Genomic DNA, 15,002 nt, shown 5'->3' with positions numbered 1-15,002 from the left:
CCACTTGCTCACCGGTCCCACCAAATGCCACATATACATCTCATACCCTCCATTAAGATAAACACTAAATATCACAGTTTTGTTACTCCTACCAATCACAACATGCCACGTGTGATAAGTTTTTACGAGATAATCTATGATTCCTATTTCCATTTCACATAAGTTTTTCTGCATCATTAGAACATGCTTAGTCTTTTATTTTTGTTTTTTCTTGTTCATGTGGACAAATGAAGTCAATAGAGAAAGATTTTATGTATGAGGAGAGAAAGAACAATTTGTTCCTTATGTGATGCTAAGAGCTCTGGCCTCTCCAAATTCCAAAATCATAATATACTTTTTCTCAGAAACACCAATAATTAGTCTATTGGTCCCCATTACATTTCCAATATAAGTGCCTTAAATTTCCAACATATTATAGTGTTGAAATTTCCATTCCCTCAATTTATGATATCAGAGACCTCTGCTTTCTAACAAATATGATCTTGTCTGGTTTAGTGACATATCAATCTGAACAGGACATAAATACAAGAAAGGCCATAAAACTTAAAGGCAGCTGATAACGCAGATAGTTTTCTAACTTTTTCACCCTCATTTTACTTGTAGATAGAGAAGCTGTTACTAATAATTTCTAACATGCTCATCCTTTCCTCGAGAAAAACTTAGTTGCAATGGAGATAGCACCCCGATTAATAATATTAAGCAACATAGAAGTATTATCACACATGTTATAGCATTATTGGCCGAACATAGCAAAATAGTGTTATATCCATTTCATAAAAATCTTTCTCCTCATCCTCAAGAGGCACAAGACCTATCCTTCTCGACTTTGGCATAGACAACCGTGTTGATGTTATGGTGGGGATATGAGTTTCTTGTTATATATGCTTGTATTGTATGTATTTCCTACCTAGGGCTCTACAAATGAGTTTCATACATCTTGTCCTGTCAAAAATCTAGCAGACACATTTTTTGAAATGAATGTTCAGTCAAAATCAAAAGACAAAGAAAAAGAATGGAATGCTAAAATGTTCTTGGCCTGAAAATTGCCATTTTCAATTCATCTTTTGACTTCAGTAATAGTTTTTGTGTGACATTGCTGTCACATTCCTTTTTATTTATTTAAATACATTTCTGATACACGTAACATGCCTCTGTGGATGCTCTGCAGAAGCAGACAGGGAACACTGTAACTATAGTTTTCAATGCAGTAAGATGAATTCAAACACAACAAACTTGGTGTTAATTTTCCAGGCTGAACTGCTGGAGAACAATTATTGTGCTTCTTTTAGAAAAAAAAAAGTATTTTAGGATGTGACTTACGCTGCACTCGAATTCGAATTTTTCTCTCGTAGTTTAAATTAGTTTAAAATAAATTATTATTTGAAAAAAGAAAAATTAGGAAGTGACCTTAATCATGGGGAACATCTGTTCCCCTATAGAGATTATGAGATCACCCGATAATTAGGAAAGTCACCTTAATGACAGAGAAAAGATAAATGGGTTATGTGTCCCTAACTTCTATGCAGTACAGTAGTGACCAGAAGTCTAGAAGAGAAAGAACAGTAGAACAAATAACCCACAGTTCTTTTGGGTAAATGTAAAACTAAAAAGTCTAAAAGGACGATGATGGTTTTATCCAAAAACAAAAAAGAATGATGGACATAAAGCCTGAAACTTTCATTGAGAATCTAGTTCAGGAGAAAAGCAGCTTATAGAAGCCAGCTAGCTGCTGGTGTGGACAAACACCTAGCTAATTTTACCGTACCCGAACCACTAGGAAAGTTTGAGTCACTCACTTTACAGAAAAAGGTTTCTATTATTTTGGGGGACTTTACTAGTTGTGCTAACACATTTTCAATTTCTTTCCATTACTTCTGATATTTCCAAATTGTTTCCATTTTCAGCATCAATTAACTCTAAGAGCACTTCCACTTATTTGTCATGGTAAAGAACAAAGAAAGACAAGGATTATTACTATTCATGTAAATAGTGATAGTCCTTGCAAAATGCTTATTGTATTTTCACGCATTACTATAACAACTCAAGAACAACCACTATTCACATGAGATATGAGGAGATAAATTTATATAGAATGTTGGTGTGATAAGTAAAGAATATGGTTACGTATTTATATAATAAAAAATTCTGAATTTTTTTCAATTTTTTTCAATTTTTTTAAATATTTAAATTAGTTACTGATGTCATTATGAAGTCAGCATTACATCAATTGCTCAGGCAACAACATGGGTTGATTTTGCCTGAGGGCTTGCCCAGGTTGGTGGGCACCACGCCTTGCCCAGGCTTGCCTTTGCGCGTTGGAGTCGTCTTGTGGGCTAGACCTTGTCCTCCCTGGGCAAAAGACTTTCCGCTGAAAGTGCCCTAAGGGAAGTCCGAAAAAATCCACTAGTGTAGTGATTTGAAGCAATTGTTTCTTCAGAAAAGATTATAGGTTCAAGTCTTCGCATAAATATAGTGTATGAGTTTAGCATATTATTATCTTTCTCAATAGAAAAAGGACACCCAAAAATCAAACTCTAAGGGAAGTCCAACTTGCAACAGTTTATAGATTTCTTGGCGTGTTCAAGGCTTATGGACTATCTTAAAGATCAGGTACGTTTAAACCATGTAGTTGTGACTTTTTTCTCCACATTATTCAACATGGAGATATCGGACTAGAATTTATAGATCCATTGGTCACCAAAGTTATATAAAACAATATAATGATCTTTAAAATGTCTTCGTTGGGTCATATCTTGATGACTTTTTTAAATAAAGAGGGGAGCAAGTCATTTGTCACACGCAATAATTAATGACATTAATGCATATTATACTAAGTAACAGAGATAATCAAACCAACTCAATTGTAACTACAAAACTTCTGATGTAACAAAAGTTGAACCAGTGAAAGTGGTTTTAAACTTTTTTTTATTTGAACAGTAAAATCCTCTAAATGAATGCAGGCCAAGAAAGTCTGATGACTCTGATCAAACAGTGCTGGAAAAACGTGCAAATGCCTGTACATCAATCACACTGCATATTAAATTAAAATGAAGCCCAAATTCAAAAGAGATTAACAGGAAAACTTGGTAGTGGGAAACATTTGAAATTCTCAATCATATAATGTAATCATATTCATGTGTGTGTCTCTCATATCATTCATTCGATGTGGCCTGGTGAGATCTCTTGACCCCCACAAACTGCATCCTTGAAGCAGACAGTGAACAGAACCCATGACCTTCATTTGCACTCTTTCTTGAGCTAAACAGCTGCTGGGACTGTTTGCAATGAGCAATTGCTCCCTCTATTGAGCTCTCAAGCTCTGAATTTGCACTGGTACTTCTCTTCAGCAACTGCATATCAGAGAACCCACTTGAGCTGAATGAGAAAGAAGAAGATGAAGATGAAGAAACAGAGGAAGTTGTGGATGAACACAAGGATTTTGGTGCAGATGGATATTGAATGGCCCCAGAGAATGACTTTCTGTGGGTATTGGCATTTTCCTCGGCCATTTCTTTCTCAATGCTTTTCATGAGAGTAGTTGATGATATTTGATATCTGCCATTGTCAATTTTCCCAAAAGGGTTTTTCTTGGCCACCTTCATGTACTTATTTGAGCAAAAGTCCTTGACTTTGGAACCATTTTCTGCTTCTGCATTTCTTGCTGGCTTTGCACAAGAGTAGTCATCTGCACAAGTGGGCTTACTGAACAAAGATTTAACATATGCCCTTGAAGCCTTGAGCTTTTGACCCAAAGAAGACTGCTTGATCTGCTTGAGCTTTGTGGACCAAGATTTCTTTGGATGATCATGACCACCAATGAAATTAATACACATTTCAGCTGTCCATTCAGAGATGTACTCATCTGAGGTTAGCTCACTGCTGACCCTGCAAGACTCTGACGGTGAGATATTGCAGGACCTATCCAATGGGGTGCTTGTATTGGTGGAAGCTGTGATTGTAGAGCTATTGATGAAGGGAATGCTGAAGCTGTCTTCAATGGCTTCTTGGGTTTTGTTCCCAAGTGAGGTGTTTGAGCTCTGAAGGATCTTTTGGACCATCTGTAAGCGAGGTGGGAGATGAAGAGGAAGGAGCTTACCTTTGTAGAAGAGCTCATCAGCTGGGGATGTTGTAGTTTCTTTATCTTGAGAAACTGAGGACATTTGAAACTCAAACTCTCTGGTTTGTGGTGGAGAGCCAATGGAATAACAGAAGAAGTTAGAGGAGGAGCTTACTTCCATGTCTATGTAGTCTTCATCTGTATTTTCACCTGAGGCTTGGCTTCTGGCCATCTCATGTAACCCTGCTCACTCTCTCTCTCTCTCTCTCTCTCTCTCTCTGTGTATATGAGTGAGTGTGTGTTTGTGTGTGAAGATGCTTATGGGAAGGAGAGCTTGGTGAAGGAAGGGGCAGAGCACCCTTTAAAGTAAAGGTATTGCCAAGTTAGAATAATAAATAATAGTATAATAATTTTTCTCTTTCAATATCTTGAATGCTTCCAAGAACTAAAATGCAGAAAGAAAATAACCATAACTTTTTCCTTTTGGGCTAAGAACATTAATTTGTAGCTTATTCTTGTATTTTGGGCTAAAGAACAATAGTTTTGTAGCTTCAATAGAGTCCAATCACAGTTTTTTTAAACCGTCCCATGAGATTTTAATGTTGTGATTATTGACAGTTTCCTGAGAAATTATAGTTTTCTGAAGGCAGATTTGAACCAACCAAATTTTGACACATAGCTGCTTATAATCAAACCATCAAATCAAACTTTTGTAATGACAAGACTGTAGAGCGTGATTAGTGGGATGACATGGCTTGAACATCCCGATATATGTACGTTTTTCTTACTCCACATCCACTCTTACTGTAAATGCCTTGAATTTGGATTCTTCAAATGTTTGAGCACAAAGCTTAGACTTCAAGTACAAGATGTTGACAGGGCAGAGCTTCTGTTTTTATTGAGAGTTTCAATGTAAGCAACATACCCCATCTTTTGAACACTGTTAAGAAAATGAAAGTACATTGACGATTGAAGGAGAGAGAGAGCAAATCAAACTTCTGAGAAATGAAATCTAATCTGAAATCTTGATATCCATCCAATTCTATATGGGAATTCTAAATGGATCACTTCTCTTAATTAAGTTTGTGCTTCCTTTTCACTGTTTAGGTTATTTGTAGCACTTTTGAATTTTCCTCAAAGATTGAACCCATATTTTAGGTTCTATGACAAATACCATCTGTAACTGTTTTATTTTCCTTTATAAAAAAAACAAAAAGAGAATCAGCCAACACGATCTAGCCCAAAAGAAAAGAACTTTGCCTTCCTTACGGACAAGAGATCTCAAATTCCAACCTTCTTTCAAAATAATGCACCTCATGTTTATATGCCAATTACATGTATAATTATGTTATTTTTCTGCAACATCCACTAACCTCCCTGCAACCAAGATTTGAATTTGAAAACCATTTTGTGTATTTTTAATGTTTGTCTGGGCAACCCACTTCTCGAAATCTGGTTTTCTGTACTCACTCACAATTCTATAATCAGTGGAGGGGAGAGAGAGATTTTTCATTTCATTTTTTTCATCAAAGAACACAAAATAAAAAATTATATTGTCTCCGCAACAACAACTATCATGGGCTATCATATGTGGATGTCCTTATCTAACCTAGTCAAAATTGTTGCAAAGATTTAACCTCATCATCATCATTGTTTATAATATCTGTCTTTGGAATTTCAAACTGTTGACCATATTAACATGTAAAAACAACCCACAAGGTCCAACTTCATGGCCAGTAAAAAACATCTGAGAACAGAACTTCATAATATTTGTTTAGTCAGTGTCTTAGAAATTAGAATAATGTAAAAAGGATTTTGTATTTCATATTTAATTTAAGAGTCTACATCATCTTCCCAATAATGTATGAGGTCATTTGCTTATTTTGTTCGTCAACATTAGCTTTTACCCAACTCTTTTTCCTGTTCTTTTTTTCTTCCCTATTTTGTAGACATGGGTTTTATTGTCAACTTTTTTATTGACCTAGTTGGTAAAATAGTATTTTGGCATGGATTGGAGGGCCTGCCATGGAGCCATTAAAAGGTACAAAAAGGTAGAAGCTCACTGCCAGTAATGGTAGCCGTCACGTGCCTACACGAGACAGACCATATTATGATATTAATAATCTTACTAACGCCTGATCAAGAGGTCACGTGATGCTAATAATCTTAAGAGATGCTCGAGTTCTGGTCCTCCTAGCCACATGATTGATCTCATTTTAACTAATGTGACTGAAAAACTCCATCGGCTTTATGAATATGAGTTTATGTCAAAGCTCACTAGGTTTGCCACTTTTGCGAAGTCTATTTTCTTCGCAAGAAATACTAATGACAGTCGCCAGCGTAGTGATGGCAGTAGGTCTCATCACCCATCAGTGGATGATAGCCACCCCCACCTCACGTGTAGACGACGTTCGCTATCACACATCTCTCTTCCATATGCAGCAGATGTCCTGTAATCAAGTGTTGCTCACATGATCAGTGAAATCAATTTCTTTGCTCTATGCACAATATGTTTCAAACAGACCTGGAAGAAGAAGTTGCATGGTTGTGGTATCTATAAACAGGAGAAATTAATTTGCTTTTAACTTTTTAAGGTATCTACATCTTGTAATCAAAGATAAGAGAATTTACACACTTCGATAAACCTAAGCACTCGAATGTTTGTCCACTTTTTATTTACAACCTATGAGGAGTGTTGCCTGTAAATACATAGCATTGCATCTTGTCTGGAAAAGAAAGCTACTAACTTGCTTGTTCCACTAGACATGCCATAATCCATCGCTGTTATGAGATCAAAATGCACCAGTATACATATTCGGATATTCCACCGTACGAATTTGGCCTATTTCCTGCTGGTCAGCTAGGGGGTTTTAGGTCCTTTTCGAGTTCATCAAACTCCCAGTCATTAATCTCCTCTGTTGAGCCTTCTTTGCCAACCTTCCCATGTTCTGGCTCTAGTTTGGCCAATTCTTCTTTTGGGTTTAGTGTCTTGTCTCCCTTAATCAAGGAAGAATTGGATACTTTATCCTGTTTGAGTTCTGGAGTCCCAGTGGTCAATGGAGGGGCCTTACCATGTTCTGGTTCTACTTTTGCCAATTCTTCTTTTGAGTCTACTGTCTTCTTCTCCCCTTTAATCAAGGAAGAATTGGATACTTCATCCTGTTTGAGTTCTGGAGTCCCAGTGGTCAATGGAGGGGTCTTCCCATGTTCTGGCTCTAGCTTTGCCAGTTCTTCTTTTGGGTCTAAAGTCTTCTCTCCCTTAATCAAGGAAGAATTGGATACTTCATCCAGTTTGAGTTCTGGAGGTCCAGCAGTCAATGGAGAGGTGGTCAATGGAGAGGCTGTCAATGGAGAGCTAGAGGTAGGAGATGGAATTATTTGGGGCCTATCACTAGACGGTGTCTCTGGTCTTTGTGGTGAAGCTTCGATTTCTAATGTCGGTCTGTCAATGGATTCAAATTCATCTTTTATTTTTTTGAGGGCATCAAAGAGGTCTTTGACCTTCTGGTCATCTCTCCTGGATCAAGAGTGTACCACGTATCATATCAAGGGAGTGATGCTATAAACATAGAGGTGTACCTAATGGCAGAAGGGAAAATGACAGCATAGACGAGAGTGTACCTGAAAATGCCTTCAGTTTGAACGTAGAACTGCCTTTTCATGGTCTCCACTACACTTAAGGTGGTCAGAAACTGAAATGACAAAGGGAAATTAGATTCAGGAATATTTCATGTTGATATATCGGTTCAAAGCACAATGAATGAAGAAATACAAGATTAATACGTACATGCAAAAGTGGATGTGATCTTAAAGAATTTGACTGAAAATTGCACTTATCAAAGGATTAAAAAAACCATGGAAAATGTGTGCATACCTTTGCTTCCATGTCCAAATATTCCTCTTCAAGATTTTTTCTTGGGTTATTTACTTTTGAAATTCCATCATCTATACGAGGTGATATATTTGCTCTGATATAAATAAACAATCAGAGGCTTGATAAAACTCTGTAAAAGAAAAGCTAAGAGAAACAGAGAAAATTACCCTTGACTTGACCTCAAGCTCTCCACGAGATTCTTAATACGAACGATGGATGATCCCAATCTTTCCTAGTTATGAACAAGACAGGCACACCAATAAGAAGGTGAAAAAAGAAAATTATAGTAATAGATAAAAGTGAATGTGATGCACTATTTAAAAGAACATATAAGAAGAAAACTATTACCTTGTAGGTAGAGAGAAGTTGGATTACCAAATTCACAAAATGGTCTCCATATCTCTCCAGTTCATCACTTGAACAAGAATAACCAAATATCATTAAATATGAAGAACTCATCATAAACTAGGGGATGGACACAACAGTGCAAGTACAGAAAACATTAAAGAGATCATATCATAAGATATTAATTCCATTTCAAGTTTTCAGAATACAGTAATCCAACATGAAATATTGGCATCAGATTCATTTGCTGATCAGTGTAAATAAGATCTACATACTTGACCTGCTTCTCCTTTTTCTCTGTGTACGAGGTCTGGAGAAGCCATGTATCTTCCAAAAAACTAATCCAAGTATTGACAACATCAACTTCTGTTTTACAGGAAGCAATGGATCTTGACAGCTCATCTTCCTGTGATTAAAGAAAACAGATATTATAGATACTCCATATTAAATGCTCATCCAAAGTACATCTGTAGAAAACCATTCTTAATGTATGCATTCTAAATGTGACCTAAGGCATAACAAAAAACCTATAATACCTTTGATTTTATGTGTACAAGAATCTGATTGCTTGCTTCATCAAACTGTTCTCTTTCTTCCCTTGCATTGTGAAGGCGTGCACGAACGGCCTTCAATGAAATAATCACCTGTAAAAAATGTTCAGCCGTATATATATACTCCCCTATCAAAAGAATATGAGAAAACACAATAGGACTTATTTTGCAGGCTATAGAATTGGCAGGGATGACATTTGCAGTTCACCTCTTCTGATGCTCACACCAAAACAAAAAGAAAATGCATATGTATACTCTCATGAACACCCTTCAACTTGTTTAAATAGGCTCTGTGAATGGGGACAATTTTTTCATTAACGAGAACGCACCACTTCAGTTGATCATCATCAATATGAATATCACAGAGTACATTTTACCTAGAAGCCTAGAACTAACGATTAATTAACCGCTATTGGAAATGACTGCGATCTCCTAAAGTGCACTATCTCTTTATATATAACAGAGGAGGAACCTTTTTCAGTTCTTGTTGGAGTTCTTCCCTTTGTCTCTCAAGTTGTCCGATCTCTGCCACTAATTCCTGAAAAATGCCAAGTTACTACAATTTGAGGATGTCAACAAAAAAATGGATCACAACCAAACAAAATTTATTCCAGTAAACAGTCCACTATATAGACAGTAGGCCTCAACCATATGTGACATAAAAATTTAACAAGTCTACTAGACAAAAAAGAAGTCATATATCAATTCTGAAAAATTAAATTACAGATTATTAAGATGTTCTTAAATCACATTTCTATACATATTAACAATGGGTACAAAAATTTATCAGCTATCATTGTGTGGGAAGTCTACAGTTTTTATTTAAGCATCTAAATAAGTTGACACGTGCCAGTGTGGGCAAAACTTGCATGATAAGGTTAATCCTCAAAGAAACAAAAATTAGGGCTAAATTCATCAAACAAATAGTAAAAGGCAAGGTTCAAATTTTATAATAGCTAAAAGAACAGTCTGAGATTAAATCCATTCTGTTGAATACCACAAATTCTGAGCAACTGAAGCCCATTTAAATATATAATGTACAGATAGATAGGCTTCAAGACATATTAATTAATCTATCATTAACTGGAAATGCCTATTCAATCGAGACTTATGATATATCTGTGCAAAAGAATTCATTAGTTGAATGGATTCACATAGTTCTTTCACATTCTCTTTTGAAAAAGAGGGAAATAAGTCTTTTGAGCCAGTATACCTTCTCCTGTTGGCTTACTTCATTAGCTTTAGCTACACGAAAGTTGAGTGCTTCTTCTTTCTGAAACCTGCTTGAAGTATTGAGAGAAAGAATAAAAACCATTTAAGAAAATAAAGATTAAGGAAACACCAACTGGACCTAATTTTCACATTTTCTTTGTCAAATAGCAATTAATCAAATATCAAACTGGAGAGGTGTGTGCTGACATGCACCAAAAATGTAAAGAGCTAAAGTGCACTTTTTTGTTTTTTTTTAAAAGAAACGAACTTTTATTGAAGAAAACATAAAAGATACAACAGAAGTGGCCAAGAAGCCACCAAAAAAAAAAAAAAAAAAAAAAAAAAAACATCTAACACTACAAGATTGCGGCTTTCCAATCTAAATAAATGAAACGAAAATTAATCTCCCTAAGAAATTAATGACAACCATCAGATTAATCTACTTCAACACTATGTTCAGCAAGCAGACCCCTTTACTGATGAAAAAGGTCCTTTACGGTCCATGCACAATATGAGAATCCATTTTATCAGGTAGGAAAAGAAGGAAATAAACATATGCTAATTCATTTAAACTGAAAATTCTCGGGAAAACTAGGTCATGGACAAAAAACTGTTTCACCATGGATGTGCGTCAAAGCATCTATTTTCTCAACACATGCTATACACGGACAAAAAAACAATCATGGAAACCTGCATACAACACTAGCACACATAGACACAAGCAAGATGCTTTAAAATACAATTTGAAACCTGTGGTCTAAAATGCGCTTTTCAGCTTGTGAGGTGGAGTTAGCAAGAGATTCTGAAAATACTTTTAATTTTTCAACCTGCAATATAAATTAAAACAGGGCAGTTAAATACAAATAAGAGAAGACCTGGCCTGAGAAGATGGGGCTAATTGTCTAAACATATGTAGTGCCCCTCAAAGGCATAGCTAGGCTTCTTATGCAGTAACCATATTTAAAATAATAATAAAAACACAGAAACTGAGAAGAATGTTCAGATTAATTTTTATAAGATGAACTGAAAATTTGTAGCTTTGTTCTTCACACAGTTTCTCTAGATTGCGTTTAGGATACGTTTCATGGATACCATATAATGTTTGACCTCACTGAACTGTTAAAAACTGTTAAATCAAACCCACTTTTAGGTTAAGTTGTTTGTCAAACCCTGAATCAGTCTAGAACATTCAGAACTGTCAATTCCTCTTCGGTTACAGTTCAAAGAAAAGGAAAAGAGGAGGGGGGGGGGCCGGGGCCGGGAATGATATCACATGGAGTATACCTTTTCACAATGCATCTCGGGCGAGTCCCCATTGCTCAAGGATTTCTTCTTTAATAATAGATCCTCCAACCTGGAACATAGTTGAATTTCGACAAGTGCTTCTTTTAAATTCTGCACGGAAATCAGACCTTTCAGTTCAACAAGTCATATACACTTAGTTATCCTAATTCTTTAGTTGATAAATATTTAAACAGTTAGGGAGTTAGGGCATGTATCATATTTGAACAGTTGAATTTCTACAAGCGCTTCTTTTATACTGAAACAGAGATTCTGATAACACTTTTAATTTGAATGTGAATAAAATAAAATCATCTCAAATAAAGCTGTGCATTTATGGGATGTGTATTTGAATGTGTGCTTGTACCAGCATAAATAAAAAGATCAAGTTTACCTCTATTGTTGCATCCCTTTCCTTCTCAGATGATTTTTCACAACCTTCACTTAGAGGCTTTTGGTGTGCCATCACTTTATCAAGTTCTTCCCTTATACTGCAGGCTTCAGCATCTATTCTGAGAGCAGAGAACAAAAACAGGTGGAGGACAAGATTAGGTGAAGTAACAACTGGATCTTATTAAAACTTAAGCTAATAATGACTGTCTAAGAATGGAAACACGCGGATTCCAAACATTCACCAAAGGAGATCGAATAGAGGGTATGCAAATAAAAAACTCTGCTGTACGTTATTGTCCTCTACATAATAAACTAACAAAGAAAAAGGAAAACCAAACTTCAAGAGCACAAAATGCAGTGGTATGGAAGGATAATTGTAAAGAATCATGTTTAACAAGTTTGGAGTTTCATTGATCACATGTAGACAGAGAGAGACAGAGACAGAGACACAGAGAGAGAGAGAGAGAGAGAGAGAGAGAGTGAGCAGCAGAAAATATACATATTATGAATTCATAATGCTGATTGATCTGTTTGATCAAAGTCCGAGCATGCAACAGTCACTTCAGTATATAATATCTACCAGCATATGAAAAAACAAATTTAATATATCAAGGCATAAAGTGGAGCTACAAAAATTCTGTTTCTTAATCACAGAAGAATCAGCATAGCACAAAACATCAAAAACCAATAAGAACAGTCATTTTCATTCCAAATATCTCTTAGTTTGCATGTCAATGCCCAAACACGCAGCAAAGAAAAGAAAAAAAAAAATGTTCCTCAACCACCTTGCAAGATCGGCATTTATTTTCAGCCCTGCAATTGCACCTTGAGCAAATTGGAGCAATTCTTCTCGTTTTATCTGAAAACAGAAGTAAAAAGAAAAGTAGATCAGAAAGGGACGCATGCATTAAACTCAAAATTCTTAAATTGCAACATAATTTGCATAAGGTTAGAAATGTACTGTTTCTGGCTTATGAAAAAATTATGTAACTTTTCATATGAGTAGAAATATGAAGATGGCAGTTCAAGAAACAGGGGGCGAAAAGGGAATGGTTTCTTGGGAACTGAAGCCTTCAAATGATAATATTAATATGTAACTTTTAATAAGAAGCACCTTCAATGATTAGAACGTCGATTGGACTGTGACAAGAAAAATTCAAGCAAAACATTTGCAAAAGCTGAATATTTAGGCCATTCTCAGATGTCTGATCCCAAAAGTACTCAGAAGGCTTACAGCCTTAAGTTAACCCCATTCATGCTGAATTCATGCATATGCCTGTCCTTACCAGTACTTCATCTTGATAGTATGAAAGTGCTGCTGCCAAATTCTGTACACTGCTCATTACTACATTATGTACCTCCTTTCCTCCTGTAAGACAGAGCCTGTATATGGTACAAAAAAATTCACTTCATATTATCCGTAAAAGCAATCTTTAGGAAAATTATCTTTTTTTTATTGACTAGTTTTTTGGTCAACCGAACAGAATCTTTCTTGCCGTTGTTATGGACTAAAAATGTAATTTCAAGGACCTAAGTTATCCCAAAGAAGTGGTAATCAGCCAATATGAGAATATTAGAAGAGTGAGAAAAATCACCCATATATCTCCAAAAGTAGCGAAACTTCTTCCTCATTTGGTTCTTCAAGAATCTGAGTCATACAAAAGAGTTAACCTGCGGTTAAACTCCATGGATCAGCAAATACAAAGCCCAACCAATGTATGCAGAATGGCACTAAAACTCAAGGGAAAGATTGAAGGGAGAAATCTAAATATTCTACAACTTTGCACACAGATTAGAGGGAGGAGGAAAAAAACTTCAACAAATTAGAACCATTTCATTTTGACTTTCCGTGTAAAACAAAAGAAGAGTTCTTTTCTACTTAAAATGCAATTATTATGCACCTCTTGGTGACCCTTGATTGCCGTTTGTTATTAGATGACCCCATGACTTCACTCATCATATAAGCACTAGGGGATTAGCCTTGTAATTGGTAAAATAAGCAAACACTTCCATCTATGTCAACCAAGTCATTTAATTAAGATCAAAATTAGAGAGCATGATCCATTCTCAGCACTTGTCTATACAAGAAGACTGGTATGATGCATATGAGAAAACATTAATAATTTCTCAACTTACCATTGATAATGTTATGCCTTCAAGAGCTTGGCTATGTAGAAAGACATCGCGAAAAGTTTTTGGTTCATCTCCCATATCAGAGTCAATGTAATAAACCTGTCTCAAACAGTAACACACAAGAATTACAAAGATAGAGTAACCAAAACAACAAAAACATAACCGTAGAGTGCATCAGGGTTTACCCACCAGCGTAGGTCTTTTTGGCGATTCCATGGATTCATCAAAGTTAAGTTGGTCATCAGGGCTTCTTTCATTGTTCACATTGTAAAGGGTGGACAGTCTCTCTATTTCTTTAAGTGCAACCAACCACCTCCTCAGTAGCTGAACCCTTTCTACCCCTCTACAGGAAACAGACACCTCTTCCAATCTTTTCACAGTATGCCTAAAACTCTGTAAATTCCTAGGGCCCTGATTAACAAACCCAAGCAAACAAATCAGAATTTGAATAAAATTAAAACTAACTCCAATTTTTTTTTTTCTATAAGAAAATGGAAAACGAACAAACATGAAATGGGAATTCATTTTTTTTGGGTTGCAACGAAATGGGCTTCCATTCAAACAGCGGATAATCGCAAAATGAGAAAATTAACGCAGCTTCAATCAAAATTTGAATTCTTTCAAATGAAGTAATAAAATGATTAAAAGGAAATGGTGAGTTGGGAAATAATACAATGCGTTCAGGGAGGAGGAGTCTGGCTCCCCCGGCGACGGCATTCCCGGCGTGAAGGACGACAGAGTCGGCGTAGTTCCGTACGGTGCGAGTGAGGCTATTGGTAGCCCCTGCTTCCACTGCCAGGTTCACCGCATTTCTTATCCACGACATGTCATCCGCCGCTCTCTTTTTCTCGCGTTTTCTTTCGGAAATTCCCGCTCGCCAAACAGATAAACAAATAAATTAGAGAAATTAAAGAAATAAATTAGAGGTAAAATGATGAAAGGAGGCTGATTTTTGTTGATTTTGGGTTGATGAAGAAGATGGAGAAGAAGAAATCAAGCAATTCCTTCTGGGTGCAAAATGAACGTTTTTTTCTGGTTTTAGTTGGAGTACTTTGCGCGGCTTTGCCTTTTGTTTCGCTTCCTTTTCTTCATTCGACTCCGAATTTACCAAATTACCCCTATTCTTACTTATTGCAAACGAGCAACGTTTAGCATG

General features: G+C 36.1%; 2 protein-coding genes across 4 annotated transcripts; both read right to left on the bottom strand.

The window, feature by feature from the left end:
- Nucleotides 1-2,893: 2,893 nt before the first annotated feature.
- Nucleotides 2,894-4,566, bottom strand: LOC117631577 (probable membrane-associated kinase regulator 4). The gene has a single exon (XM_034364811.1). It carries the CDS (start codon nucleotides 4,287-4,289, stop codon nucleotides 3,153-3,155), a length of 1,137 nt encoding a protein of 378 aa, XP_034220702.1. The 5' UTR covers nucleotides 4,290-4,566; the 3' UTR covers nucleotides 2,894-3,152.
- A 2,042-nt stretch (nucleotides 4,567-6,608) lies between these two features.
- On the bottom strand, nucleotides 6,609-14,902 carry LOC117632856 (paramyosin-like). 3 transcript variants are annotated; one of them, XM_034366456.1, is made up of 18 exons: nucleotides 14,520-14,897; nucleotides 14,036-14,257; nucleotides 13,850-13,945; nucleotides 13,309-13,361; nucleotides 13,000-13,096; nucleotides 12,499-12,572; nucleotides 11,715-11,832; nucleotides 11,324-11,434; nucleotides 10,790-10,866; nucleotides 10,041-10,107; nucleotides 9,300-9,365; nucleotides 8,813-8,920; nucleotides 8,552-8,682; nucleotides 8,280-8,346; nucleotides 8,099-8,163; nucleotides 7,932-8,025; nucleotides 7,679-7,749; nucleotides 6,609-7,574 (listed from the first exon to the last, which is right to left on the bottom strand). In XM_034366456.1, exons 1-18 carry the CDS (start codon nucleotides 14,670-14,672, stop codon nucleotides 6,914-6,916), a joined length of 2,331 nt encoding a protein of 776 aa, XP_034222347.1. In that variant the 5' UTR covers nucleotides 14,673-14,897; the 3' UTR covers nucleotides 6,609-6,913. The 3 variants fall into 3 exon arrangements, 2 of the variants coding, with proteins under 2 accessions (XP_034222347.1, XP_034222349.1); XR_004586530.1 differs by lacking the exon at nucleotides 7,932-8,025 and having other exon boundaries at nucleotides 7,524-7,574; nucleotides 14,520-14,902; XM_034366458.1 differs by lacking the exons at nucleotides 14,036-14,257; nucleotides 14,520-14,897 and having other exon boundaries at nucleotides 13,309-13,384.
- Nucleotides 14,903-15,002: the final 100 nt, after the last annotated feature.

This window comes from Prunus dulcis, chromosome 6 (genome assembly GCF_902201215.1).
Source record: "Prunus dulcis chromosome 6, ALMONDv2, whole genome shotgun sequence".
Taxonomy (NCBI): Eukaryota; Viridiplantae; Streptophyta; class Magnoliopsida; order Rosales; family Rosaceae; genus Prunus; species Prunus dulcis.
The sequence above is the reverse complement of the archived record's forward strand: the minus strand, read 5'-3'. Positions and strand labels throughout refer to the sequence as shown.

What these genes read in the sequence shown, in the direction of transcription:
- LOC117631577 (XM_034364811.1), bottom strand. Translation starts at nt 4,289, where the DNA reads ATGGCCAGAAGCCAAGCCTCAGGTGAAAATACAGATGAAGACTACATA.
- LOC117632856 (XM_034366456.1), bottom strand. Translation starts at nt 14,672, where the DNA reads ATGTCGTGGATAAGAAATGCGGTGAACCTGGCAGTGGAAGCAGGGGCT. An exon ending in AAGCGCATTTTAGACCACAG is followed by an intron (nt 10,108 to 10,789) that starts GTTTCAAATTGT and finishes TACTTCAAGCAG; the next exon opens with GTTTCAGAAAGAAGAAGCAC. An exon ending in TTGTACACATAAAATCAAAG is followed by an intron (nt 8,683 to 8,812) that starts GTATTATAGGTT and finishes CTTTAATCACAG; the next exon opens with GAAGATGAGCTGTCAAGATC.